The 18446-nt window shown below is 41.5% G+C and overlaps 1 protein-coding gene across 1 annotated transcript; it reads right to left on the minus strand.

Annotated features, from left to right (window-relative positions):
- Window positions 1–406: 406 nt before the first annotated feature.
- On the minus strand, window positions 407–18022 carry LOC110289472 (uncharacterized). The gene is made up of 4 exons (XM_021155685.3): window positions 17894–18022; window positions 5248–5374; window positions 4987–5047; window positions 407–3902 (listed from the first exon to the last, which is right to left on the minus strand). The coding sequence occupies exons 1-4, from the start codon at window positions 17894–17896 to the stop codon at window positions 2867–2869; spliced, it is 1227 nt and encodes a 408-aa protein (XP_021011344.1). The 5' UTR covers window positions 17897–18022; the 3' UTR covers window positions 407–2866.
- Window positions 18023–18446: the final 424 nt, after the last annotated feature.

Raw genomic sequence — 18446 nt, forward strand, 5'->3', positions numbered from 1 at the left:
TGCAATGACTACTTGTATTAAGAATAAACAAGTATTTTAGGTGTTTGGCATATTTAATCCTTCCTCACTTCAGGCATCAATAACACCTTGGTGCCCACATGCTGAGTTCTTGAACTCATTGGTACAGGAAACTACTTCCCAAGCAGAACATTAGTATCTCAGGCACTAAGATCAACAATTAGTAAATGGGACCTCATGAAACAGAAAAGTAAGGGAGAGACACCATCAATAAGACAAAGTGGAAGCTTAGAAAATGGGAAAATACAACCAAAAGAGAGCTAATACGTGAAATATATAGAGAACCCAAGGGCTGGCAAGATGGCTCAGCGGGAAAGAGCACTGGCTCCCAAGCACCCGTAATGAGATCTGATGCCCTCTTCTGGTGCATCTAAAGACAGCTACAGTGTATAATAAATAAATCGTCGGGCCTGAGCAAGCAGGGTTGATTGGAGCTAGCAGAGGTCGTAAAATTTCAATTCCCAACAAGCACATGAAGGTTCACAATCATCTGTACAGCTATGGTGTACTCACATACATTAAATAAAAAATAGAGAACCCAAGTTAGAAAACAACAAAACAAATAATCCAATTAAAAATGGACTACAGAGCTAAAAACAGTTTTCTCAAATGAAGACACTCTAATGGTTGAGAAAACCTTAAATAAATGTTCACTATCCTTAGTCATCAGGGAAATGCAAATAAAAATGATGATATGATTTCACCTTACAGCCATCAGGATGGCTAAGATGAAAAGCTCAAGGGACGGCACATGCAGGCAACACTGTGGAGCAAGTGGAGCACTCCTCCACTGCTGCTGGGAATGCAAGCTTGTGAGATCACTGTGGAAATTAATTCGGCTTGCCAGTTTCTCAGAAAACTGGTTATAATCCTATTCATGACACAGCCATACAACTCCTGGGTATATACCCAACGCATGTTTCACCATACCCAGGACACCTCCTCCGTTCTGTTCATAGCAGCTTTATTTGTAATAGCCAGAAACTGGAAACCATCCAGATGTCCATTAACAGAACAGGTAAAGGAAATGTGGTTCATTTATACAATGGAAGACTACTTAGTTATTAAGAACAAGGACAACAAATGGATGGAACTAAAAATTGTTATCCTGGGGAAGGTAATCGAGACTCCAAAGGACATGCATAGTATGAACTCACTTATAAGTGGATTTTAGCCACAAAGTGCAGGATAACCATGGTACAATCCACAGACCCAAAGAAGCTAAATTACAAGGATGCCTGAATCCCACTCAGAAGGGGAAATAACACTCGTCAGTGGTGGATGGAGGGAGGGAACTGGGTGGGAAAGGCAAGGTAAGGGGAATGTTGGAGGATCCTATGTGGGGAAAGAGGGTGCAGAGGGTGAATGGGGAATCAGCAGCAGGCTGGGGGAGTCTCCATGGAGTCTATAAGGTGACCATAGCTGAGACTCACTCCTGGCAGTGGGTGATATGAATTCTGAGGTAACCACCTCCAGTAGCAAGGCAGGACTCACAATGAAGAAATGACGACACTAACACACAAAACTGTCTTGCCTACAGGAGATGCAGAAACAAAGAAATGGGAGTCTGAGGGAATGGCCAGCAATGACTGGCCCACCTTCAGACCCATCCCACAGACAAGAACCAACTCCTGACACCATTAATGATACTGTCACACTTACAGACTGGAGATGAGCATAACTGTCCTCTTAGAGGCTCCAGACTGCAGCTGCCCAAAATGGAAGCTGAGACTAATCGCCAAACAATCGGAGAGAGCTCCAAGAGTCTTGTACAGGAGCTGTAGGAGGGACTGAGGGATCCACAGGGTATAAGTAGTTCACAAGTAGACCAAGAATCAACTGATCTGGACCTTTGGGGGTTCTGGGAGACTAAACTACCAACCAAAGGGCATTCATAGGCTGATACTGCACACACATACCCCATAAACGTGTACCACATGTGCAGCTTGGTATTCAGACAGGTTCCCCAACAACTGGACCAGGGAGAGTCCCTGACTCTGTTGCCTGCCTGTGGATGATGCTCCCCAAAATGTGCTGCTCTTTGTTTCTTTTTATTTTATTTAATCTTTTTTTACAGTCCAGATTTTATCCCTCTCCCGGTCCACCTTCTGACTACTCCACGTGTCATACCTCCTCCCCCTGACCCCCATCTCCAGGAGGACATCCTTACCTCTTCAACCCCCTACCCGACCAGAACCACCCCCCCCACCCGGGGCCTCCAGTCTCTTGAGGGTTAGAGGAATCTTCTCTGAGTCCAAACCCAGCAGTCCTCTGCTGTATATGTGTTGGGGGCCTCATATTAGCTGGTGTATACTGCCTGGTTGGTGGCCCATTGTCTGAGAGATCCAGGTCATTTAAAAGACTGCTGGGCCTCGTACAGAGTGGCCCTCCTCCTCAGCTTCTTCCAGCTTTTCCCTAATTCAACCACAGGTGTCAGCAGCTTCTGTTCACTGGTTGGGTGTAAATATCTGTATCTGACTCTTGCAGCTGCCTGTTGGGTCTTTCGGAGAGCATTCAGTATAGGCCCCTTTTTGTGAGCACAGCTTGGCCTCAGTAATAATATCAGGCCTTGGGGCCTCCCCTTGAGCTGGATCCCAAGTTGGGCCTGTCGCTGAACCTCTTTTTCCTCAGGCTTTTCTCCATTTTTGTCCCTGCAGTTCTTTCAGACAGAAATAATGATGGGTCAAAGATTTTGGCTATAAGATGGCAACCCCACCCCTCACTTGATGCCCTGTCTTTCTGCTAGAGGTGGGCTCTTCAAGTTCCTTCTCCCCATTGTAGGAGATTTCATCTAAGGTACCTTTCCTTTGGGTCCTGAGAACCTCCCAAAGAGTTTACCATATTTCTTTCATTCATAGGGTTTCTTTCCAGTGTGTATCCTTTTATGTGTTAGGAGATGACTGTTTCGTGCAAAGGCTTTACCACATTTGTCACATTCAAAGGGTTTCTCTCCAGTATGCGTTCTTTTATGTATTTGAAAATGACTGTGATGTATGAAGGATTTACCGCATTCATTACATTCATATGGTCTCTCTCCAGTATGTGTTCTTTTATGATACAGGAGACCACTCTGACATGCAAAGGCTTTATCGCATTGACTGCATTCATAGGGTTTCTCTCCTGTATGTGTTCTTTTATGTATTCGGAGACCACTTTGACATGCAAAGCCTTTACCACACTGATTACATTCATAAGGTTTCTCTCCTGTATGAACTCGTTTATGCCTTTGAAGAGAATTGCGACGTGAAAAGTCTTTACCACATTGGTTACACTCGTAGGGTTTCTCACCAGTATGTATTCTTTTATGTCTTAGGAGATGACTATTTCCTGCAAAGGCTTTACCACACTGGTTACATTGAAATGGTTTCTCTCCAGTATGGGTTCTTTTATGTTTTTGAAGATAACTGTGATATATAAAGGTTTTACCACATTGATTACATTCATAAGGTTTTTCTCCTGTTTGTGTTCTTTTATATCGTAGTCCACTTTGACATCCAAGGACTTTAACACTTTGATTACACTCATGAGTTTTCTCTCCTGTATGTATTCGTTTATGCATTTGGAGTCCACCTTGACATGCAAAAGTTTTACCACATTGATTACATTCATAAGGTTTCTCTCCTTTATGCCTTTGAAGAGACCTGTGAGACACAAAGTCTTTACCACATTGGTTACACCCATAGGATTTCACTCCAGCAAGTTTTGTTTTATGTATTTGGAGACTACTGTTATGTGCAAAGGCTTCACAATGTTGGACACCTTCATAGGGTTTCTCTCCAGTATAAATTCTCTCATGTCTTTGGTTATGACTCTGAAATACATAGGCTTTCTTCCCACGTTGAATAAACTCAGAGGGTTGCTCTCCAGTATGCCTTCTTTCATGCCTGCAAAGACAATTGGCACGTGTGAAAGCTTTCTCACATTCAAAACACAGATGAATCTTTTCATCTGTGTGAGTAAATTTTACAATTTAGTCTAATTGTAAAGAACAAGCTGATCTTAATCTATTATTCCTTTGTTTACATCCATGGAGTTCCCCTTCATTGTGGGTTCTTTTGCATCTTTGAAGATACACGGGATGGGAAGAACATTGATGGCATGGTTCACATTTAGAGCATCCTGTTTCTGTATGAGTGTGTTCACATATTTGAAGATAACAGGAAGAACTCAGAGCTTTACCACACTGATTTCATTTGCAAAGTGAACCAAGACAAACAGAAAAATTTCTACATCCCTAGTGATTTTCTGCAGTGTGACTTTATAGATACCCTTAATATAGTTGGAAAACTATTTGTAAACTTGTAGCACATTTAGACAGTCTACTCAAACTGGGGAGTACTACATATCTTCAAATTATGCTGGAAGACAAAAAGGTTTGTTGCTTCTTTCAATATTCCTCCTATGCTCACATTGCTTATACCTATTGTAACATATGACATCCCTATTAAAAGGAGAATAACAAGTAAAAGGCGTTCACTTTGCAGTCCCACAGTTTAACCTTGTTTACTCAAACAGATGTCGTACAGAGATTAAGGTTTCCCCACAACAGCATTCTTGACTTTCTAAACTACCCATCTCACTAAAGTTAGCAATGATTAACACCAGTTTTAGCATGGACTATTTCCTTATTAAAAGGTTTTGGAAATACACTTATCACCTACTCAATGTGTACACCTTGCAATGTTAAAGTGGTATTAGACTGAACAGTTCTAGAGCATAACTCTATTGGGCTGTGATTCAAATGGTGAGATCTGTTAAGGTATTATTTCCTTGTCTTTGTACTTAGAGGAATGCCTTGCAAACACAAATTAGATACCTGACATTAACATACATAGTTTTGTGAGAATTTAATAATCATCCACAACTTAAAGCAGTGCTATTTTTACCCTGTTGCCTTTTTTAAAACCTGCAGGACATATTAAAATTTCTTCCAAGGCATATTTTTATCAGTTTGCACATAAAAATTACCTTCCACGTCTTCTAGAACTTTGAAAATGGTCTTCAATATTATGGTCTTCCCAAATGTAGCCTAAAATATAGTACCAGAGACCATATGTTATGATTTAGTTACTTAGTAATTTAGTTACTAACTTCAGTGAACTTTACAACCATGCCTGATTTATTTACCTCATTCTTCCTCATTCTCAATTGAAATTACAAGAACAAATAACAATAACAGAGAAACAGTTGTATGACTTTTACAAAGTGAAAGGAAATTCAGTGTCTTACCTATAGCAGTGAGATTCCTGTAGGTCTCCAGCATCACATCTTTGTAGAGATTCTTCTGAGAAGGATCCAGCAAAGCCCACTCTTCCCGAGTGAAGTTCACATGCACATCATCATAGGTCACTCTACCCTAAAATATCCCAGGCATGTGTGCATGAGAAAACATATTACTGAGAACACTGTAAATACATACTTCATTGAGAATATAGTCATATAGTTCTGGTAATTCTTGCACAAATGCTAATTAATTTCTAACACAAATGCTCTATTGTAGTCACGGCATTTTATTTTAGAAGGAAACTGAATAATGAATGAGCTTCACCTCTGTCATTTCTACAGCCCTTGAATAGGATAAAGTCTTCCCAGAGAAATGGCAATTAACAGACATAAAGACACAGAAGCAAACAGATCAATTGTACTGAGCACAAATCAGATAAATTGTATGAATAATTAGTAATTTTAAAATGATGAGCATGCTGGCTATATCCACTCGTGTCTTTAATCCCACTAGTGAAGAGGCAAAGCCAGGTGTATGTCACTGAATTGGATGACTGCCTGGTCTATGCCTTGAGTGCCAGGAGATCAACAGGTTCATATTAAGACACTAACTCCCCTGTTAAAAAAAAAAAAAAAAAAATCAATCAATCTATCAAACAAAAAAAGATGGAAAGAACTCAGAGGTCTTCACTGAAGTTCCTACAAAGAATTATATATTCACTGCAGGTCTGTATCCATCTTCCAAAAGCCTCAAGTGACCCAGTTTCAACTGTAAAATCAATAAGACCTTAATAAAAGGGAATGTATATTTAAACATTTATAGATAGACAGATGGAAACACTAGCAATACAAATCTTGATCATGAATTAGAAACATAGGGCAGGAGAGGTGGCTCACCAGAAGTACTGCCTTTATTGGAGTAAATTGCCAATATATGCTTGGAAGATCACAATTGCCCACTGTACCAAATTCAGGAGTTCTGAGGCTATCTTCTGCCTACAGTGAGCATCAGGCACACATGATGTACATATTCGTACATACAGGGAAAATATGCATAGTCATTCAAAAAATTCATAACACCCACAGGTAGTAATAATGCCACATACCTGCAATCCAGTGGAACATACATGTAGTATTAATAAGATGAATACATGACATCATGAGAAATATAAATATACTCCCTGCCAAGTTTCAAAATTCAAGTGTGGATGAAGTTCAGAATATCAACATAAGCTTGCATATACATAACCTAGATTCCAAGCCCATCAGCTAATAATATAAAAACAAAGCAAGCCAGGCATTTTGCCCCACATCTAATCCCAGGACTCTGAAGACACTTCACTAAATTTAAGTGCTGCCTGGTCTGGAAACCTACTTTCTGGACAGCCAGAGCCACAAAGGGATACTTTGTCTTCAAAATCAAAAACATAAACAAAACTAAAAATATAAAAAATGTCAGGCTAGTGAAATACCTTAGCACTGAATAACAACAACTTCTACTGTACCTTATGTGAATTATGGATAGAGTCTGTAATGGTGAGGATATGACAGTAGAAGAAGATGACTGATAAGTTTCAACTACAACACACTCATAAAGAACAGGAAACAGGTTGAGTATAATAAGCCTATTGTGACTGGTCACTATAGGTTCATGGTCACCCTCTCATAAAAATATATTTAGTCTAAATTCAATAATCCTTATTGTCTACAATAGCCCCTACAGTGTTCAAATATCCAAAGGCTCCTTTGACACTCAAAGCAATCTTGTGACTGCCACACAAAATCAGAAAACAAATTATATCTTTCAAATATACAATGGCACAAACAACCCTTTCCATTCCAATATGGAAGAATATGTACATTAGACCATGGCAAGAAACCAAACAGGGCAAACACTAAATCCTGTAGCTCTGTCTCAGCCACAAGGGGCTTCAGGTTCAAAGTGCTTACATGGCTCTATCCCTTCAACTTCTCATACATCTCTCAGTTTCGGTACTTCCACTCCCTATATGCATCTCTCCATGGCAGATTCCCATACCATAGGTATCTCAACATCTTATGGTCTCAAAATGCAACTGAGCATCATCCATAGACCTTCTTGCAATGAACTCTCACAGTATCCTCACTGGGGCCCTGACTCTGCCAAACAGAGAACACTGGATAGTGCTGAACTGAAACCAGAAAGGAAGAATCCATGAGGATTATTTTGCATCTTCCTTGTTTCCAGAACCAGCACAATATGGGAAGCCTGAGAAATTTGGCTCCTAAATTGGGATGGACCCTGACACACATGGACTGTAGTTGCAGCCAGTTTTATATGAAGTTCCTACCTGGGACTAGGAATCACTTTGCCCACTTCTTCCATTAATTCAAGGCTTAGAAAAAGGGACTGTTATTCTAATGGCACTTTCTTATGCTTTCAATCTAATGCAATGGGCTTCCGTTTAATGGTGAAAATGTCCTTGAAAATTGTTGCCTCTGTTTCAGTACTGACTGCCATCTGAAACCACTCAGTGTGTTTTTCTCTACAAACCACAGACTTTGTATTTCTTTTGGCACCACTTGTTGCTCTTTTTTCCACTACCATCCTAAATGAATCATGGAAATAAACATCCAACAGATTCAATATTACAACTAAGAGGTCAGACACTTATCCTTCAGTTCTGCCTTAAGTTCCTCAGGGCATGGGCAGAGTAAGAAACATATGTGGCCAAAAATATAACACATGATTTCTAGCTGAAATGTTCATAGCATCTATTTCCCACTGGATTCGTATGACATCAATCTCCTTTGTCTCAATACTCTAATCTTCCTAATCCTACAGAACAGCAGATGAAGGTTCTATGCCTTTGGCCATCTCAAATCTTATCTTTTCCATATAATGCTAAAAGAAAATATTCCCAGGTTCTGTCAAGCATCAAAATCACTTTGCATGTACCATTTTTCATTCTAACTTGCTATTCGGGTAATGAACAATTTCTCTGGATGCTTCTATCAGATCACAGTCCATCATTTTGAGGACTTAACACAGAAACTGATGCTAGAAAATAAAGGCATGGACCAACCTTGTATCTTCACTTGCTCTCATGCTTGATCACTGCCCCATGCTCAGCTAGCTCTCTTGGCCAGCCCAGGCCCCCTTGCTTAGGGATATTGCTACCCTCAGTGGAAGTGCCTTCCCATATCAATCAACACAATTTCTCAAAGACACAGCAACGAGCCATTATGATGGAGGCAGACCATCAATTGAGCCTCCCTCAAAGACTATATGATCTAAAATGTTAAGAACTAAAGCTAACTAGAACAGAGTTAAAACTAATATATGACAAAGTCTTAATAACCCCAAACCAATGTGTTAACCACACCAAACACTTCTTAAGTAATAAAAACACAAACACTGATGATTACAAAACTAGGAAACCATAGATCTGGTAATAATTGAGGAGAAGCAAGTCATTAGGATCAAGAAGACATAACTAAAACTGTTTTTCCCACAGAAAGGCCCCAAATAAACAAAAACGCAAGGAACTCATAATGTAATAAATTTTCAAAAGACAAAAATTGGTGAATATCAATTAGATTATACTTAATAAATCATACAACATACAAAGCACCACTGATTAAATTAGACGCAAAGACAGAAGTGTAAATACAACCCAGCCCTTTAAACAAGAACTACAGTACTACAGGCACAAGCAAATTCAAAGAAATCACTGACCATTACTAGTCCTGTGGGCCCTGGCACTCTCTTTTGCTAATAATAGAATATGAACTGGGGAAATAGTGAGGGGCGGCACTATTCCCAGTGGAAAGATTTGCTTAAGGCATACAAATGTTTCAATATTGGAGAAAATAATATTGACTACTAAAAGTATCTCCTCTCTTTTTGATAAAGAGAAGCAATGTGTTTTAGGATCACTTAGACATCATTTGTTTCCAATGATTAAAGACTGGATACAAGTTTGCACCAGGGTAAGGAAATGCAAACTTTTAAAATCAAATTCAATTGAAAGTAGATTTTTAAAAAACAGTGTATGCTTTCTACCATAAACTTTTAACAACTTGTATTAAGCTAACTGCTTTATAGGTCATAAGCACTTTTGAAAACATATTTAATCCCATTTATGTGAACATTTGTGTGAGGGACAGAATGTCCTCCATGTGTGTACAGGTGAAGAGGGTGTCGGTCCCTTGGATCTGGAGTAGCAGGTAGATATGAGTTTCCCAACTTGGGTTGGGTGCTGGGGTCTGAACTCAGGTCAACCCCAGCGTGAATAGTTGCCAACTGTTCTGCCCATCCACATCGTACTTTTTATCCAATGAGCAAAGAATCTTTCGCAGATGAAGGCAACAAAAAACTAAGTAAATATAGAAACAAATAAATGATCCCTGGAAATCTGATGCCTGAGCATTAAGATGTTGGGTAAGGAACTAGGTAGGATGCCCCAGACCACTCCCAGTTTCAGCTACCTGAGACCCAATATTCAAGGTTGCCCTTAGGACTGCAGCTTCCTCTCACATGTCCCTACCTCCTGTAGATACAAAAGAGTATTTCCATATTCCCTTCTCTTCCTGTGCCATCTTTGTGTCTGAACCCCCAACTATGGGCAGACACTCCCTGCTCAAATATAGGCCATGCCAGCCAGAACACTAAGCAGGCTGTCCAAACACCTATCCCACTATCTGTTACCTCAGACCCAATCCTCATAGTTTCCCAAAGCATTGCAACACAATATTAGATAAAGCTTCCTCTACAAATTTCCATGGTTACAGGAAATGCAGACATTTCCCAAGTGCCATTCTTTTCCTGCCTCATCTCTGTGTCCCAGCACCCACTCACAAAGAAACCCATTCTCAAACATATGCCATGCTTGCCAGAAGACCAAATAGGCTGGCCACAGATCTACCATACTATGTTACCCTAGATACAATTTTCAGAGTTTTCCCAAGCACTAGACTAGATCACAAGAGGCAACTTCACCTCTCTTCTGTCAAATGTCCTGTGGACTGCTAAAATCATCTTTCCCTAAATTCCTTTTCCCCAAACTTCCAAAACCAACAAACATTCACCCTTGAGCACAACCACCAAACAGAAGTGTAAAAGAGGCAACACTCAGCCAACACACTCTCTGCAAATCCAGAGAACATAAACCTAAAATCAAAACTCAAAAACTCCCAACCAGGCCAGTAAGAGCACTGACTGCTCTTCCAAAGGTCCTGAGTTCAAATCCCAGCAACCACATGGTGGCTCACAATCACCCGTAATGAGATCTGACGCCCTCTTCTGGTGCATCTGAAGACAGCTACAATGTACTTATGTATAATAATAAATAGATCTTTGGGCTGGAGAGAGCAGAGTTGAAAAAAGCTGAAGCGAGCAGGGTTGACCAGAGGAAGCAGAGGTCCTAAAAATTCAATTCTCAACAACCATATGAAGGCTCACAACCATCTGTACAGCTACAGTATACTCATATACATAAAATAAAATAAATAAATCTTTTTAAAAAATCCTCCCAACCAAAGAAGACAAACCCAGAAATCAGTACCAATAACTATAATCAAAACAATGTAGATGCCTAGACACCAGCTTAGGAAAATAATAACAGCCAGGAAAATATGTCACGAACAGAACAAAGCTATCCCCCCACTCTAAGTCCTGAATATCCCAATAAGGGTTGCATAGGCATACTGGGACACGTAGTCACTCCAGAGTTCCCAGTTGCAACTAGGAGATAATTACCCTTTTCATGTCCCACTGAAATGCCAACCCCAAAAATAAGAACCCCATTGCAAAAAAATTCTGGCCATTCAGAGCCTACTTTTGTGGCTGCTCATCCATCATCCTCCACTGGAGGGGCTCAGCCAGAGTAATGTGTGTTTTATTCTGCATTAGTATGCAGAAATCTACTAGTTGAGATGGTTTGTTTTAGGATAGGAAATGAAATTGCCTCTGGGTGATAGGAATGGCCAATCCTGCTTTGTATTTTGACTTTTTTTTTTTTTTTAAATTGATGGGTGGTGCAGCATGTCTCCACGTTTCCATGGTTGTTTGTTGCTAAACTTTATATAATATGTGGTTTTAATTCAGCTTGAAAAATAATCCTCTCATGCCCTCACATAACATGCATGTCCTTCTGGATCTGTATTAACTTGTTCAGGATGATATTTGAGTTCCATACATTTGCCTGCAAAAATTCATGATGTCCTTGTTCTTAACAGCTAAAAGTCCCAAAGACCTGGGGTATGAGAGGCTCCCAGGATTCAAAGGGGATGATCTTAGCCAAAATGTTCAACAGTGGGGAGATGAAACCTGAAGAGACCACCTCCACTAGATAGACAGGGCCCCCAGTGAAGGGATAAGGCCATCCAACTACCTTCAAAAATTTTGACCCAGAATTTTTTCTATCTAAAAGAAATGCAGGGACAAAAATGGAACAGAGGTTGAAGGAAAGGCCATTCCGTGGCCAGCCCAACTTGGGATCCATCCCATAGGCTGGCACCAAAGCCTGACAGTATTACTTGATGCCATGTTGTACTTGCAGACAGGAGTTTAGCATGGCTGTGCTCTGAGAGCCTCTACCAGCAATTGACTAAGACAGATGCAGATACTTACAGCCAACCATTTGACTGAGGTTGGGAACCACAATGGAAGAGTTAGGGGAAAGATTGAAGAAGCTGAAGGGGATTGTAACCCCATAGTAAGAACAACAGTATCAACTAACCTAGAACCCTCAGAGCTCCCAGAGACTAAACCACCAACCAAAGAGGATACATGGGCTAGTCTGTGACCCCAGGCACATATGTAGCAGAGAACTGCCTTGTCTGGCTTCAGTGGGAGAGTATGAGTCTAATCCTGTAGACTTGATGCCCCAAGGAGGGTGGATGCTGGGGAGGATTAAGTGGGAATGGAAGGGTGGATAATGGGGCAGGAAGGTAACGGGTAGGGGAAAGACCACCCTCTCAGAGGCAAAGGGGGGGTGTGTGAAGAACTCTGGTAGGGGGTACAAGAAAGGGGGCAACACTTGGAATTTAAATAAATAAAATAATACAAAAAACAAAAAGGTAAAGCATAAACCAAGGGCATCCTGTAAATCAAAATTTTAAGACTTCAAAAGGGAACTATGGGGTCAAGGTTCACCCACAGAATAGAGATGGAAGAGAGAATCTGAGACACTGAATCTCAGACAATAAAAGGAAAGGATACACAGGATAAAGATATTTTAAATATAAAAATTCTAAACATTTATAAGAGGAACACTGATCCCAAGGCTATTTGTCACGTGAGAAAGCTCATAATTCCCAATAGTATTTTGAAGAGATAGTATACAGTATACACATTGGCACAGTGTGACTTCTGTACTTATAGCAAAGATACAATAATCAAGAAAGTGTACAATATTTGTGAAAAAACACAGGGATGGGGAGAAAAAGCCAAAAACAGAAGCCTCAAAATATATTCAAGGTTTCATCAAAATACCTACGGAAACTACACCAGGAAAGGTATGAACTTGACCAATGCTACCTGATTTTATACATATATACAAATTAAATAAACAGACTTCATGATTCTTACAAAAATTACTCAAAGTGATCCCTAAACTGTTATATTTCTGATCCTTCACCTACTACCGATCTGTCTTCCAAACCCAGAGGCCCCATGCTCTAGAGCTCTCTGTAAATGGAAGCAATCACAAAGGTGGGCTTTAACTGCAGCCTCTCATGACCCCTTGTGATTTCAGGCAAAACTAGCCCCACTGAAGCTCCCACACAAAACAGTATTGAAGAATAGTTTAATGTCTGCGTCCTGCTACATGGATTATGTCACAAGATTTGTGATATGCCCTATCCCACCTACCCAGTGCAATGCACACCTGAGAAACTTCTACATTTTAGAAACTCCTTTTACACCCTAGAATTGAATTTCTGTGAATCATGCCATTGTGACGGGAGGTAGTAGAAAGGTAAAAGTATTCTAATGAAATATTGCCGAAGGCTGATCCCTATTACCACCTTCTAATTTTTTTTTTTTTTAAAGATTTATTTATTGTATGCTTTAAGTACACTGTAGCTGTCTTCAGACACTCCAGAAGAGGGTGGTGCCAGATCTCATTACGGATGGTTGTGAGCCACCATGTGGTTGCTGGGATTTGAACTCAGGACCTTCGGAAGAGCAGTCAGTGCTCTTAACCACTGAGCCATCTCTCCAGCCCCACCTTCTAATTTCTAAACTATAAAATTTGTTGCACAAAACTGAATGTGGAAGGTTCAGAAATTCTAGAAACCAGACCTTCAGTTTTCGAATCTATCTTCCTACTGCACACCAAAAGCAAGGCCTATGTGTATACACTGGATAATGTTATTATAAGCACCACAGACTTCCACCAATACGGCTCTAGAGCATCCCTCTCCCCTGGGAATCCACACTCAGGAAGGGTCAGAGGCCAAGGGCTTCTGTTCAGATCACTACCAACAGAACCACAGTCTGACTAATTGCCCATCTCAGTCTCAGCAGATCAGACTCTGACAGCCCAGCAGACATGTTCCTCCTGGCCTGGCAGTGCTGACCCTCACACTCACCATGTCATGACTTGTGGTCTTTCTCACAGCTTGCTGTAGATGTATCTGTGGAGAATCCTGGAAAGAACCTACAAGCTCTCTTCCACTGGTGATCCTGACTGTTAGCCCTTCCCAGAGTCCCTCATTAGCTTGAAAAAATGCAGGTGGGCCTCGGGACAGTAGCAGCTCCTCTACTGAGGGATCAGAGAGCAAATGACTCAGACAGCTGAAGCCTTTCTAGATCTGCACCTTCCACCCTAGGTGCAGACAGAGCCCTGGTCTGGGAAGATTGTATTTAATAGAATGTTCTAATCACCCACAGCGCTACGCTTCCTTTTTCAAGGCACAGAGTCCTGTGTTTGCATATTCCATTACACATGCAATGTCTAGCGCAGTCGTGTTTGCCTCATAGTTGGGGAAGTCCTGCAGGCAAACTGCAGTGAAATTCCAACAGTAACATAGTGAAAAGAAAAAAAATGGCTATGAATTTTAAAACAAGGGGTGGTTAATAAGAAGTGACTGGGGGAAGAAAAGAAATAAAAAAAAGGAAAGGGCATAACTGCTCCTGGGTTTATTATGTATAAAAGAGAGAATAGCCAGGTCTAGGAACATCTGGGAGAGTACAAAGTAGACATAACCCTGAGCCATGTGGAGAGAGGACGGAAGGGAGAAACCAGATCCAGACATAGAGATCAGGATGCTTAGTGACAGATGAAAAAGACCAAGTGACCAAAATGGTTGGACTGCATAAGGAACGGCAGCTGGGTGAAGGGCAGCCCTACCCCTGGGCTAGAGGATGAGATATGCAAGCCATAACCTGTATCAGGTAGGGACTGAGGTCTGCTGAGAAAACCTGACTGCCAGGTTTGCTTTGATTTGTTAAGTAAGCCACTTAACCATTTGTCCCAAAGTTTCAGACTTAATAGGAAGAAAGAGAATGAAATGATTTAATTATTTCTCAAAAATATTTTTAAAAGTTGGAACATGCTTTATGATCCAATATTCTTCAGGGACTAAACATACGTACTAGAACGCACCAAGTGTTGTTCACATCTTTTCTCTCACATTCTGCATTTTCTAACAGGGAAAATAACATTCCTGTTAGGCACACCACAACAGGTTCTCTAGATCCTGTGTTACTTGAACTAGCATAAATATAGAAATTTGGTTTCTAGAAATAAGTTCATTTCTTCATCCAGATTCATGATTGCCCTGCTTTGGGAGCTTCCTAGATGCCCAGTTGGGACTTTAACTGATTGTCTAAAACTGACTACCTGACTACTCATTGCTATTGTCAACTACTGTCAAAGCAGAAAGGCCCTCACCTTCCTTCTTCCCCCTCCTTTTCTCTGCTGTGATTACACCAGCTTCAAAGTTGGTCAGAGAACTCAATGCTTACACAGGTCTCTCTCTATTTGTAGTCCCCTCACCCCAATCCAGGGAGGTTGGAGGACACCTATTCACTGGTCTATATCTCTTCTCACTGACCAGTCGGACCCCGCCTGAAAGGAGCAGCAGGACAGTCTTCCAAGCACAGAGCATTAATACTCAAGTGAATAAAAACAGACCAGGTTTGTGGGTGTAGAAAATGGTTATGTTAGCTGGAAGGAGTCAATATTGAATTTCTTTTTTTAAAGATTTATTTATTACTATATCTAAGTACACTGTAGCTGTCTTCAGATGCACCAGAAGAGGGCATCAGATCTCATTATAGATGGTTGTGAGCCACCATGTGGTTGCTGGAATTTGAACTCAGGACATTCGGAAGAGCAGTCCTTAACCACCTCTCCAGCCCAATATTGAATTTCTATTTCAGTGATATGTGTGTGTGTGTGTGTATGTATGACTCCTTCCAGCTAACGTAACCATTTTCTACACCCACAAACCTGGTCTGTTTCTATTCACATGAGTACTAATGAGGGTTCTCTAGAGTCACAGAACTTATGGAATGTCTCTATAGTACAGCAAATTATTAAAATGACCAACAGTCTTCACTCCCAACTAACCAAACAACGAGTGATTTTCAATGGGAAGTCTAAGAATCTAGTGGTTACTCAGTCCCACGACAGCTAGTGTTTCAGCTTGTCTCCAGTATAAGCTGGAATCCTGAAGAAGTAGCTTCCTCCTGTTCTGAAGGCAGAAGGCATGCTCCACTGGCAAAACCCTTCACCTGTTACTGAAATGAACAGTTCATTACATGACTCAAATGGGGAGTTTTAAAACACTGTTGTGGTACAATCCTTTATCTCAATAATTTAGGAGTTTTCATCAATAGGAAGCAAGGTCATTGCCTGGGGAGCATGAGACTGGGATCAAAGGTGCCTGAGTCAATATAGCTTGTCTCAGAAACACTTCTAGAACAGGGAAGAACATGCAGCTCTCCTAGAATAAGATACCTTCCCCAGGGAGGAATCACTCCACAAAGGATTACAAGATTAATTAAGAAAAATCTCTCTAATTGCAGCATGCATTCAGCTCTGGCTAATGCTTAGAAAAGAGACAGCCAAGAACAGATTTTACATTCCACATATGCTGTCTCATGTAAGTCTCTCTGAGTTTCCGGCCCTGGGTTATATTTTAAACAATTTAAATATGGACTAGAGACTGCAAGTCCCACAGATGGGAAACTTACACAGAAAAGATATAACCAGAATTATTTCCTAAATAAACCAGTGCTCTAAAACAGCAGGCCACTCTTCAGTAACAGGGTCCTGAGATGGAGGAGCCAGAAGATTCGAAGGTGGGAAAGGTTGAAGAAAGAAAGTATCAAAGCTGGGCTGGGGATGTCTTGGACGGGCTCTGTCTTATGCCACACAGGCTTCTGAAGAATATCATCCTGTATACTTCTTACAGGGACAAAATGGAATAAAATAGGAGACTTGTGTGGAGTTAACACAAACTACCCTGGATGGGAAAAACACAGGAAGGATCTAATAGAAGAATGTTACACAAAAGGAACACTGAACATCTCAAAAACATTCCTGACCAAGCCCTCACTGGCCTCGGGACTGATAACCATAGTCACATGTGGTAGGAAGAGTTGGGATCTCAGGATCTGAAGCAAGCCATCCCCGAAGGCCCTGGCCCCACACCACCACCAGCTCTCCCAAGCACTGTCCTTGCTTTAGAGAAGGAGCTCTATTTTATTCTCAATACACCAGGGCCTTAGGGGAAGCCCCTAAGCCTAAGCCCCAGGTTGTTACTGGCTCTGGAGACTGAGAAGGAGCTGTGTCATTTTCCATACATGAAGGCCTCATAGAAAGCCTCGCTGGATCAGGCCAGTCCTCAGCACAGCAGTGTTTTTCCTTTTCGGATTTATCACCAAGTGTAGTCTTGCCCACGTGGCAAAACTATGCTTTGCTCAAGAAGAAAACCGGACCTTTATGGCATACCAGGCCTTAATGTTGGTCGTGACCCTATTTTGCCCCTTAGAGCCACTTGTTAGAGACCTGTTCTTTGATATCAGGATGGGCCTAGTTCATGATTGTAAACCAGATTTGTCTCCTTTGTTATGGTTTATAGACAAATGTCTGGACAATCCTGGTAAACAAACACATATACTAGCATCCTATTATCCGTGGGGTGTTTTAGAGGCAGTCCTCCCTCAGCTACATTCTACTTGGTGTCACTGTAAGTTTTGGTAAATCCTTTACTTCATCAATTTTATGCTTCTAAATCACAGGTTAATATTGGAGTGCTACCAAACACACGAGGTGCCTTTTACAGCTTCGACAAAATCAAAGCCAAAGGGATCTTACACCTACAAACCTACATATTAAAGGGCTAAATGCTAAGGCCAGAACTTCCTGAAGATATCAGAGAAACTAAAGCTCTCCGCGTCTGGCTTCTTGCCAAGGATGTTTCTACACAGAAGCTCTTTCCCCAAATGCTTTGTGCAGAAGCAGCCACGGTAGTGAGGTTATTCAGAGGCCACCTCCGGGTCCAGGGAGAGAACAGGGCCACAGGGAACCTCACAAGTCGCTGCTTGTCTTTCTGGCTGCTGTTTATCACCAAGTCCCAGGGAGGACCCATGACACCAGCTCCCTCTGCTCAGCCCCATGCTCTTTCCTTTTGTTGCACATGGCCCTGCACTTACCATGTCAGGACTTCTGAGTTTGCCTGAGCTCTTTTCACAGCACCCAGCAGCGACACGCGGACCACAACAAACAGAAACACACCGGATTGCTCCGCTTTGGAGTGGAACTTGCAGGAAAGCTCCCGGAAAAGCCCGCCTTCTGCTCTGATTGGCAGGACCGCCTCCGTGTGCTGATTGGCTATTGTGTATTGAGTGACATAAGCATCAACTTTAGGGTTAGAGTGCGCGGAAGGGACACAGTGGAATATTTCCGGGCACAGGCTACCAGTCAGTCCTTTTGCAGATCTGCAGAGCTTTTCATTTCAGTACATCTTGTGTCTGTTTTCCCACCCAGGTCGGGGAGGATCCACAACTCCAACTTCTGGATGGTCAGCTACCTGCTTCTCCCCTTTGTGGGCAGTGACCCTGTGCTACCTTGTTGCAACTTGGTAGCACAAGTTGCAACAAGGTCCTGAGCTCCAATCACTGCGCTCAGAAGTTACTTCCTCTTCCTCCTGCAATCAAGGTCCATAACTTGTGTGCTGCAGGCCACCCCAGTGGAATGTAGGAATCT

This window comes from Mus caroli, unplaced genomic scaffold (assembly GCF_978045245.1).
Source record: "Mus caroli unplaced genomic scaffold, Mus_caroli_1 scaffold_2, whole genome shotgun sequence".
NCBI classification, from domain to species: Eukaryota; Metazoa; Chordata; class Mammalia; order Rodentia; family Muridae; genus Mus; species Mus caroli.

What these genes read in the sequence shown, in the direction of transcription:
- LOC110289472 (XM_021155685.3), bottom strand. An exon ending in CAGGAATCTCACTGCTATAG is followed by an intron (nt 5,048 to 5,247) that starts GTAAGACACTGA and finishes ACTATATTTTAG; the next exon opens with GCTACATTTGGGAAGACCAT. An exon ending in AGTTCTAGAAGACGTGGAAG is followed by an intron (nt 3,903 to 4,986) that starts GTAATTTTTATG and finishes TTGTCTTTGCAG; the next exon opens with GCATGAAAGAAGGCATACTG.